The sequence below is a fragment of the Aythya ferina genome, assembly GCF_964211825.1.
Source record: "Aythya ferina genome assembly, chromosome: 26".
NCBI classification, from domain to species: domain Eukaryota; kingdom Metazoa; phylum Chordata; class Aves; order Anseriformes; family Anatidae; genus Aythya; species Aythya ferina.
The window spans coordinates 4,730,677-4,741,560 of NC_140324.1; the positions used below are offsets into that span (position 1 = coordinate 4,730,677).

The 10,884-nt window shown below is 58.1% G+C and overlaps 1 protein-coding gene and 1 long non-coding RNA gene across 2 annotated transcripts in view; both read right to left on the reverse strand.

Moving 5' to 3' along the window:
- ELL (elongation factor for RNA polymerase II) overlaps positions 1 to 10,721 on the reverse strand; it is a 48,958-nt gene extending 38,237 nt beyond the window's left edge. Inside the window, exon 1 of the mRNA XM_084498843.1 lies at positions 10,557 to 10,721. Within this exon, the coding sequence (XP_084354969.1) occupies positions 10,557 to 10,691 (135 nt within the window). The 5' untranslated portion in view covers positions 10,692 to 10,721. The remainder of the gene's footprint in view (positions 1 to 10,556) is intronic.
- On the reverse strand, positions 6,456 to 9,440 carry LOC311424067. The gene is made up of 2 exons (XR_014685986.1): positions 8,503 to 9,440; positions 6,456 to 6,877 (listed from the first exon to the last, which is right to left on the reverse strand). It is a non-coding gene; the product is annotated as an uncharacterized lncRNA (long non-coding RNA).
- Positions 10,722 to 10,884: the final 163 nt, after the last annotated feature.

Genomic DNA, 10,884 nt, shown 5'->3' on the forward strand with positions numbered 1-10,884 from the left:
CTGCCAGCCACTCTCAGCGCCGCACTTATCGCGCAAGGCAAACAGGAGCCACCAGCAGTTAATGAACAACACGGCCCCGAGGCCGGAGCGGAAAGAGCAGCTCGCTCCCCTGCAATCTTTTAATGAAAACCCAGCGATTCCAGCCCACCGCATTTGCTTACGAAAGCCCCATTTATTTTCGGCCCCGCGAAGCCGCGGCGGCGGCTGATTCACTCGCCGATGTGCTCACAGGCCGGCTTAGGGGAGCTGCTGAAACGTCAGGGCGATGCTTATCATCCACGCAGCTTTACTACTTTTCTTGCAAGAGAAAAACAGAGAAAGGCAATTTAGAGATCAGGATTGACTAACTCGTCCAACCATCCCGGGACGGATCTCACCCAACGCGCACGCTGCTGAGCCTAGGAAAACAAGCCCGGGCCAGTTTTCTCCCTGTGCCCGACTCTGTCCTCTTGACACTTCAAGCCTAATTAGCAGGGTGTCGAAGCTCTGCTTAAGACGCTCTTGGGTCGTTCCTCACCAAGTCAGAGCCAGGATCCTAAAAGGATCCTAAAAGGATCCCGGAGAAACCCCACCAACGCCCCGTGAGGCAGATCTCCCTTAAAAGCTGAAGGTTTTTGCTCTCGGGTGTCGGGGATGCCCGAGCAGAGGTGCCCCGATGCTGGCTGACACTCCAGGAACACGAGCATCAGGGGCACCACGGCACCACTTTTACCACCTCCCTACCTTTGTGGGAGAATAATCGATAAATTCAGCCCAACCAGCAGCTCTCCCATCACAGAGGGAATCTACAGATGAAAAAAAAAAAGCAGCCGAAAGCACAAAATGAAGCAGCCACGGGGTTTTCTGCCATGCCGTGCCCTCCCACGTCACTGCCAGCACCTCCCGGCCAACGCCACCCTTCGGGGCGCTGGCTCCGTCCCAGCAGCTGCCCGAAGAAGCCGGCGCTGAGTTCTCCGAGGTGCTCCCTTCCCCCAGGCAGGCAGGCAGGCGGCGAGGAGCACAGACCCCGCACTGTTCCAGCCACGGCTTTATTTGCACTGCCAGGCTGGTGGGTAACAAACCCGCTCCAAAAATAAAAAGCGACAAACAGGGGAAGAAAGAACACACTCTTCTGAACTGGCAAAAATCTACCCCTAAAAAAAAAAAAATAATTAAAAAAAAAAAAAAAAATCAGATGTTTCTCCGCTCCCCGCGAGGACACCTGCGAAAGTTCAGGTTACAACGCATGCCAAAAATGAACACAAAAATGTTGCAGATAAGAGGAATAAAAACATATCGGCCACAGAGCTGCAGGAAGGCTCCCGGGTGCAAGCCCAAAAGCCCCGAGAGATTTCGGGCATGAGGACAGAGAATCTCTTTGGCCTGATGGAGCCCGGGCAGTTTGTTTAATTCCTGCATGCGGTGTGGCCGCTGAGCAGCGCTTAATTGGCTGCCCAAAATTTGGGGCTAAATATAACAATCCGCCCGAGCTCCTGCTTAATTCTGAGGTTGGAATCAAAGCGCGCTTCTCCCTGCCTTAAACGCAGCCTGAATGAGGAGTAACAGGCCTCCAGGTTGTGTTAAACGGCCCTCATTGTACGGGAGCTCCACGCAGGCGGCACCTCCAGGAGATAAATAAACGGGAGATAAAGGAAGGGTCGCAGAGCCACGCCGGGCACTCGACACCAAGCCCTGGGCGCTGCTCTCTGCAGGCTGGGAAAGCTGAGCAGTGCTGCAGGTGCAGCGCAGCTATCGCCGCCGTGCCGCTCTGCTGGATTACGAGCAAAGTCCTCGTTACGTCCGTAAACGATTTCCACATCGAGCCCTGGAAAAAAGCTCACGGGTGTGGATCTCAAGCAGATCCGAGAAATCCCATTTATTTTTACACAGGGTACAAACCATTTACCTGCTCCATCGTCTCCTCTCTCCCCATTTCCCAAATTAAACTACAAGCTGCCTCCGGAGCGGAGCTGCGTGCTCCAGGGCCCTCGGCCTGCTCCCAGACTCCAGGCTGGGAGAACTGGGTGACTTTGGGTTTGGTTTTACCCTACAGCTGCTCGTATTGGAATTTTCCTTCTCCTTCAGAAAGCCAGGCTTCTGGAACTCAGACGAGCACCGGTGGCTGGCTGTTACCTGTGTCCTCTTCATCAGCGCCAGGGTGCATGGACCCACAGCAACGTGAAAGGCATTTTAGAAAACATTTTTGCTTTTTTGTGCATTTTGGAAAAAAAAAATTGCCTTCTTTTTGCATTTTGGAAAAAATAATTTTGCTTTTCCTTGCATTTGGGAAAATTTTTTTTTGCTTTTCTTTGCATTTGGGAAAAATTTTTTGCTTTTCTTCTTTGTAGGCAAAAAAAAAGAAAAAAGAGAAGTACCAGCTACTTCCCCACTGACCCCCTGAGGCCACCGATAGCTGAGCTTCTTTTATCCTGGAGCCCCTCCCGAGTAAAATGGGGCTGGGACCACCCGGCTGCGAGGTTGCCACCACGCTCTGCAGAGCTCTTTTCCAAAGCCAGCGGCCAGCCGAGCTCCTCCGCGCGTCTTAAGGGCCTATTTCTGGGCACGCGGGAGGTTCTTAATTCCACGGGAGGTCACGATTCGGGCTCGGAGCGCCGTGGAAGCGCGGCCAGGTGCCGTCAGCATTTCCCCGAGCCATCTGAGCGAAGCAGGGACGCAGGAGCCGCGGGTTCAAAGAGCTGCGGGGCCCCGGCTGTCGTCAGCAGCGCGCGCGTCGGAGGCTGCCCAAGGGAAGGCGGCCGCCCCGTGACTCGCAGCCGCCCCACACTCTGACCCGCGTGAACTTCTCCCCGGCTTTGGCTCTGAATCACTCTTTTTTTTTTTTTTATTATTTTTTTTTCTTTTTTACCGCGCCGGGGAGGCGCTGAGTCGAGGCGACCCGATGGGGCCCGGCCTCACCACACCTCCGGCGAGCGGCGGACGCCCAGGGAACGACTTCAAAGGAGCGGAGCTGAAGCTTTGGCTGCGAGCGAGGGCTGCTCCCCTCCCTCAGCAGCCCGTGGCCAGGTGAGCCCAGCGCGGCCGCCCGCCTCGGAAGGCTCCCAGCGCACCATTTCCGCTTGCCCAAGCTAGGGCAGGGCGGAAAAATTCACCTCCTCACCACCCCGCCCGTGCTGGGCTGTGAAAAATTGATGCTCCATGCAGGGTCCGGAGGGAGAGGAGGGATTTATGGCACCGTCTGCACGGGGCTCGGTCTCATGGGAGAGGTAGAGCCGGGCTCGGGCACCCAGCTGGCTGCCCTGGCACCGGGGGAACAGGAGCAGAGCCGCCGCCGCGTGGGCAGGGGTGCGTGGAGGAGCTGAACCACAACCCGTATCCTTTGCATACCACACGGCCAATTTTTCTTGTCATTCAGATGCGCTCAGGCCTTTTAAATCTCCCTGCGGCGAGCTGCATGGGTTAACGACGAGCAGCCAACGTGGTTTCTTTCCGTTTATCCACGGTCCTGCCTACCAGGAGGTCTGGATTCATTTTCGGTACCCAGCCCAGCCTCAGCTCCCCTCTCTGCCCCAGTCTCTGCTTCATTTTGCAGTTCCTGAAGCCTGTCCTTGCTGCTGGCCACAGGGAGCTCCGTGTCCTCTAGGTCCGAGTTGTTGTCGACTTCTTGAAGCCTCGGAGGAACTCTCAGCTCTTTGATTCCCAACACGGGCACTCCTTGGGTTTTCCTGGCCCCGACTCCCCGCACCCAGAGCCTGCCTTTTGCGCAGCACCTTGAACCCTGCCCAAAGACCTGGGGGAAGAGATTCGTCCCCTGCCATCAGCCTTCCCTTCCCCTCGATGTGCTGGCACCGAACGGGCTGGGATTGTCCCAGGGGACAAAAAGGGTGGCACGGAGAGCTCGGCAGGCTCGGCGCTGCCAATTCCCTCGTCCCCTTTCTTTTTGGGGGCTGCGGGAGGCAGGAACGCAGCCCGCTCCTCTCCGCTCGCTCGTGGAAAGCGGGAGCCAAGAACAACTGCAATCAGCGCCGGAGCTGGAGAGGTACAACAAAACTCACCCAAACATCAAGTCTAGACACTGAAATGTGGAAATATGATTCAAGCAACCACAACTGGCACGCAACGGATCGATCGCAGCCCGTCGCGGAACAGGCCCTCGGTGAGCAAGAGCGCAGACCGAAGATTAAATTAACGTCTTCCCCTTCTTTTTTAGAAAAATATGGATCCTCCGGGCATCAGGGCGAGCTGGCGTTTCTTCCAGCCTGCTGGGCTGTTTGCTGGGCCTTTGAGCAGCGTGCCTGCCCTCGCTAAATGACGCTAATTAGCTGGACGTGCCCTCCCAGCACCGGGCCTACACGAAGCAAACTGCTGCTCCAAGGGGCCTGCCCTCTCATCGACGGGTGGCCCATCAGCTGAGGGGCTGGGGTCTCCAAATAGCCCTGCCAAGCAGCCCAGGGGGGTGTTTGTACTGACAAAACCTAAACCCTACAGGGTTTAGGCGAGGAGCTGCTCTTAGGAAGTTTCAGGGCGCTCGCTAATCCCATCCCACGTGGACGTAAACCCCCAAAATCTCTGTCTGCCATGAAACCTGTGGCACAATTCGGAGTGGCCGATGAAGCCAGCAGAGCAATTCCAGCCTCGCTTGCAGCACCAGGCTGGGATCAGGCTGGCAGCCACCAGAGCCAGCCCTCTCCCCGCGGTGACCTACTTTTCCCGTGGGAGGCATGCCCCGGGCCCGCAGCTGGAGCCACAGGTTCCACGCACGGCACGAGGAGGCTGTGAACAAGGAAAACGTCTCGGTTTGCCCCAAAAGCCTTAGGCTGAGGTCTTCTCTCGGTCCCAAAAGGCGAGGGCAGCTCTGGTGCCGCGCAGAGGGTTAAGAGCCGTGGGGCTGGGAAGGCTGGAGGCGGGCGGAGGTGGGCAGCTCAGCGGAGCCGTGCCCGCAAGCGGTGACCTTTTTTCAAGCGAAGCGAAGGCTGGGTTCTTGAAGTTAAAAAGGCACCAATCCAAGGTAAAGAAAGGAGAGAGCAGGCGCGCGGGGCGGTGTTTTGCTCGCCTGCCTCCTGGCTGGAGCGAGTTGGGGTTTTGGACGGCCGCTCCCCCACTGCAGCGGCGCCGCGCACCGCCAGCCTGCTGCCTCCAGAAACAACTCTTAAGGAAAAAAAAAAAATTAAAAAAAAGCCCCAAAAGGCGATGCTGGGTTACCACGGCATGCAGAAGTTGCCTGATGTACGCCGGACGTTTCCAAGCAACCCTTGAGCTACTCTAGAAAACTCTTATCAGCAAGTGCAGGCTCCTCTCCTGGCTAAGGCAGCTGGAGAAGCCTCCCCTGGATGCACCCCGGACAAAATATTAGCACAGTCCCCGTCAGCAGGAGCTTCTTCTCCTCAGAATTAAGCTCGCTGCACGTAACAGTGCCTCCAGAAAGGGCATTAACCTGAATTATTCAGAAATAATTCGAGCTCAGCCTTTGGGGGGGGTTATAGGACTTGCCCCCGAGCCCGGAGCAGGCAGCGCGTTCCCTCTGCGCTCACAACCCCGGGGTGTTTGGCACGGGATTTCCCACTGGCAGCACCTCTCCGAAGCCCACCCCATCCCGTGCAGCCCCCTCCTCCTGTGCGTGAGCAGCAGAACCCCTCAGTCAGCCGAAACGCACTCTTTCTCCCGCGGATTAGCTGGCACACACACACACACACACACACGAGCGTGACGCACGCGGCCTGTCCCTGCCCACCCCGCCACGCACAAACGCCGGGATTTGGAGAGGTTTACGAGTCACAGCCAGAGCCAGGCACACAGGAATCGCTCTGCAGGTGACGTGGAGCAGGCTAACGAGACCCCAAACGCTTCCCCAAACCAAGCACAGCAGCAAGAGGCTCTCCTGCCACCCCCACATGTGGGGAAGGTGTTTCAACAGGCACCGAGCTCTGCCAAGAGGAGCTATGACAAAACCCAAGTGGACAGGCTGGAGGGATTCAGAAGGAGCCCGATGCTGTAGGATCACCCACCGGCCCCAAAAGGGCACTGCGAGGTGGGCTGAGTGCTCCTTGTGGGCATCTGACATGTATTTTGTCTGACCTGCTTCAGAGCAACGTAAAAAACTGATTCATTTCCACCTTTGGTGCTGTCTGAGTTCAGTAAGAAACCAACTGCGGAGCGAGCTGACCAGGAGCACGGGTTTAGCCTCGGAATCACCAGGATCCAGCTGCTGGATCCATTGATATGAGCGCCAAAATACTCCTTAAAAACATAGAAATCTAAGGGGTTAATCCTCAGGTTTGCTTCCCCCAGAGCTGTTGAGAGCAAGAAGTTCTTACAGGCCAAACTCGACCCCTCTGATTAATCGCCTCCTCTCAGGGAGGATGATTTGCTGATAAAAAGCAGATCCCAGTTGTAAAAAAGCACCCTCAGTCTCAGGGATTCTGTCCCAAACTTTCTATTTTCCCCTGGCACGGCACCAATTAGACCTACTTCTGTAGTCTGCTACCACGAGCACAAAAAGAAAAAGAAAAAAAAAAAAAAAAAGCATAATGGGTTTATAATTTGCCACCGAATCCCATAGCAACTGTACGTCACTTTGGATGTAAATTACAGACGATTCTTCCCCGTGCAATTTGAAAAGTACAGAGACGAAGCTCTAATTTCGGCGGCCCTAAATGCTACATGGGCGAGGGAAAAAGCTACCCCAAATCAGCTCAACGGGAAGCGCCAGGGGCCGGCGCGTTCCCCGTGCACCGTGGCAGGCGTTTCTTTGTCCCCTGCCTCGCCTGGGGAGGGCAGGGCAGCAGGGGAAGGTTCGTTCTGCATATCCTGTCCCGTTTGTGCTGATGGCGAGGAGCAGTACGTGTAGGACGAGCTTCCTCCTCCCCGGGCAGCCTCCCCTGGGCTGATTCATCGCGTCGTGTCACCGGCTCATGTTCCCGATGGCGTAACAGCTTCGATTCTGACGGACGACGGCATGGGTGAGTTAAGAGGGCAGGAAAAAACAGGTTAGAGGAAAAAGAGGAGTGATGCAAAGAGCCCGCAGATAAAATTCGATCAGGCCTGATTCGAAAGCCAGCTCGGGCTTCTCCCTCTGACACCCCTCTGCGAGAGGCTTTCAGCTCCCCGGCCGGCACCACGCAGCCCCCGCAGAGCCCTGCTCGAAAGGCAGAGGCTGGAAAAGTCCTGGCAAAACCCGGCAGCTTCGGGGCTCTGCTCGACCCCGGCTTCGAGGAAGAAACTTTTGCCGGATTAAAACGCGGGGAAGGCGGCTCGGAAGCCGCGCTCGCCACGCCACGGTTCCAAAATTTGATTTAACAAAGCCCGGGGGCAACGGGCTTGGGTTATCTGCACCCAGCCCCCGATAAATATTTGTGCACCTGCCGAAGTTCAGCAGCAAACCGAGCGGTGGCTGTGGTTCAAAACGTTTCGTGTGGCAGGGGCAGGGAGGAGTCGGCACGGGAGCACCACCTCCAGCATCACCCTGTCCGCAGCGGGGGTGCCAGAGCCCCCCAACGCCCTCCCAAAATCTGGCATCCGCAGGGGCTGCCCGGCCCCAAAAAGCCCTAAATAAAAGAAAAAAGGCACGCGGCCGCCGTCAGCTCGTTTTTGATCAGAAGCCACTGTGCAGGCTCGCCAGCTCTGCTCCTTAAACCACGCCACCCGTTTTTTAGATAAATAGGTGAAAGTCGGGAAATTCCCCGGGAAGGGTTCCGGGATTTTTTTCCAAGCCAGCAGCAGCGGCCCTACAGCCAGGTCGGCCGCGTAGCTTCACCCAGGGAGTGAAGATTTCTCCATAGCAGGGACCCCGGGATGCTGCTGAAGGGTGGGAAAGAAGGGAAATTGGGAAACGAGGCGGAGGCACGAGGGGTTCCTGTGCCCCTCACCCCACACTGCAGGAGCTGGGGGCAGATAAATGGGGATGGGAAGAAATCACGCCTCGATTTTTGGGGTGAGGAGTTGGGAAGGCTCCACACAGCCCCCACGGACACCCAAAGGGATGCAGGAAAGGGAAGGGGATGGTGGAGGGGGTCCCTTGGAGAGCCAGGAGCGGGTTTGGGTTAAGGGATGGGGCCGGTGCCGAGCGGGGCAGCCTCCCAGCACGCAGCTCTCAGCTTCACAGCCACGGGGAAGCGGTTTCAGAAGGCTGCGAGCGTCCCGAGGAGCAGGTGGGTGACCTCCCGCGGGGCCCCTCACGAAACCCCACGGTGTTTTTGCTACGAGATGACTTTTTTCTTTCAATTACCCTGCTCTCACCGAAGTAAGACCTTGCACGGACCGCGAGGAGCGCGCAGTCCTCAAACACCAGGCAGCACTGCACCAAAACCCATCGGTTTTCCTCACTGGGACGCAGACAATTTGGCAGGGAGAGGCTCAGGAGGATGAATTTTGCTTCCCCACAGCCCTGCTGCCTGCTCTGCCCAGGGCACAGCCCCACACCGAGCGCTCTGGCACGAGGGACACTAAACCCAAGCGGCCGGGCGCTGCTTTTGGGATTTCCATCACCCCAACACGCGATGAGCAGACCAAAAACCAACTCAAGAAGCAAGCGGCTGGAGACGTTCCCCCATTTTTTTCCCCATTTACCTACTGCAGAGCAAACTAAACGGGAGCCAGCGGAGATCCTCGGCGGAGCAGGGGCTGGAGAAGCTGCTGAGAGCAGGAGCGTGTGCGTTCAGCAGCCCACTAATTGCGGCGGCGTTCGCTGCCCCGACCGGCCAGCTCCCCTTGCCCTTCTCCTCCCCTGCCCAGTTAATCACCAGCAGCCTCTGCCTGTTCCTCCTCTGGGCAGCGGGGAAGGAAGCAAAGTTCATTAGTGGCCCTCGGCCACCGAACGAGCCCGAGACCAGACTTCATTTAGAAAATAAACACCGCGATTCATGCGCGATGCGGCCCCAGAATAGCCGCCTGAAATATTTAACGCAGCTGCCCGGAGCCTTCCTACTCTCCCTCCCCCGAAAGAAAAGGCTCTCCCCTCGCTCCCTCACGAATTTCTCCCCCATTTTTATTTATTTTCTTAAAAAATTTCCATTTTTCAGAAGAGAAAAGCGATCAACCCGGCCCGTCCGAGCTACCTTTATTGCCCCCGAAGCCTCGCAGCGCCGATAAACACTCATTAAAATCCGAGTTGATAAAGCCTGGCACGGCAATTACCTTCGTCCTCACGCCGAGATTGCCCAATTCAGCGCCGTGATGTAACCAACACCCCAAATTAAAAATAGTGCGGTGACAACATATGGTTTATCCTACAGAAGCTGGCAGGCAGGACGCTGCTAATGACAAACGGGTTGGGTTCCCAGCTCCCCCCCCCCCACAATTTCCCCGGCAAGGTGAAGAGACGGCTACAGCCACGCTCCTCGCGGGATCGGAGGAGGAAAGGGGGAAAAAAATTTAAAAAAAAAGACAAAAACGCACTGAAAAGCACAGCTCCCTCCTTCCTCCCCGCTGCACGGCGGCGACAGATGCCGCGCGTTGCCATTATTCCGTATTTACCCGGCGAAGCAGCTCCCTGGCCGCGGTTCAAGGAAATCTCTCGGAAGAGACAATCTGGAAATTTCAAAATACGGCCCCAGAACGAAGCCGCCCCCCCCCCCCCTCCACCCCCCTCCAGGAGCGTCGCACCGGGGTTATGGGGGGGTGGCAGCGAGGCGGGGGGGGGTGACAGCGATTTGGGGACCCCACGGTCACCGAGGAGAGGGGACAAAAAGAGCCCTGAGGTGGCACTGAGATGTGTGTCCCCCCCCCACAAGTCACCTTCTGGGGGGGGGCACACGCCGACACCCCCCAGCCCCACCGAGGGCTCACCGGGGGGGCACAACACCCCCAAACACTCACCTATGGGGGTGGGGGGGGGGCACCGACACCCTTCAAACACCAATTTGGGGGCGCAGGGACAGGGGTGCGCCCCCCCCCAAGGCCATCAGGGCACAGAGGGGGGGGGCAGCGAGCCCCCACCCCCACCCTCAGGCCTGTAGGGATGGGATCGCCCCCACATCTCCCCCTATAAATGGGGGGGGGGGGGGGGGGGCGGTGTCCCCATCCTCTGACAGAGCTGGGGGGGGGCAGAACCTCCCCCACCCCCTACAGAATGGGGGGGGGGGGGGGGCCGCGTTCCTCCAATCTCCCCACACAGAATTAGGGCGTTCAGGGCCCCCCCCCACACCCCCCTCAGAATCGGGGGGGGGGCCGCGTGCCCCCATCTCCTCACACAGAATTTGGAGGGGGGGGGGGCAAAACCCCCAGCCCCACCTCCCTATGGCCTCAAACAGAGCCGGGGGGGGGGGCCGAAACCCTCCAAAAACCTTCCTCCCAACCCCCGAAAGCCCCAAAATCTCCTCATTTTCCCTCAAAAAGGGGGGGCTCACACCACAGGGGGGGGCCTCACACCATAAGGGGGGGGGGGGGAGGGGAACCGCCCCCCCTCACCCCACAACCCAAGGCCCCCTCGAGGAGGAGGAGGAGGAGGAGGGGGAGAAAGAGGAGGAGGAGGCCGAAGGGGATCTTAAAGCTCCCCTCAGCGCCGCGGCCTCGTGGCGGAGCCTTCCTCACCCTCCTCATCCTCCTCACACCCCCCCCCCAACTCAGAAAAAAAATTAAAAAATACCTCATAATATCACCGAAAACACCCCCGGGGGTTTTACCTTAGAGGCCTGGTAGCTCTCGAAGGCTCGCAGGGCGCTCTCCGTCAGCTTGACGTGGAAAACGGAGACGCGGGTGCCGCGGCCCAGGCGGCCGCAGGACAGCCCGTACCCGCGCTCCGCCTGCAGCGCCGCCATCTTGGGACCGTCTCTCCCCCTCCGCGCCCGGGCCGCCGGGGCCTCCCGCCCCGCCTCCCTTAAGCCACGCCCCCTCCTCCTCCTCCTCCTCGTGAATTATTCATGAGGCCGCCGCTGGCTCCGCCTATAGGGTGGAGGGAAGGGGGGGGGGTCGCGGGCTTGTTGCTAGGGTGAGGAGGAGGGAGGAGAGTGA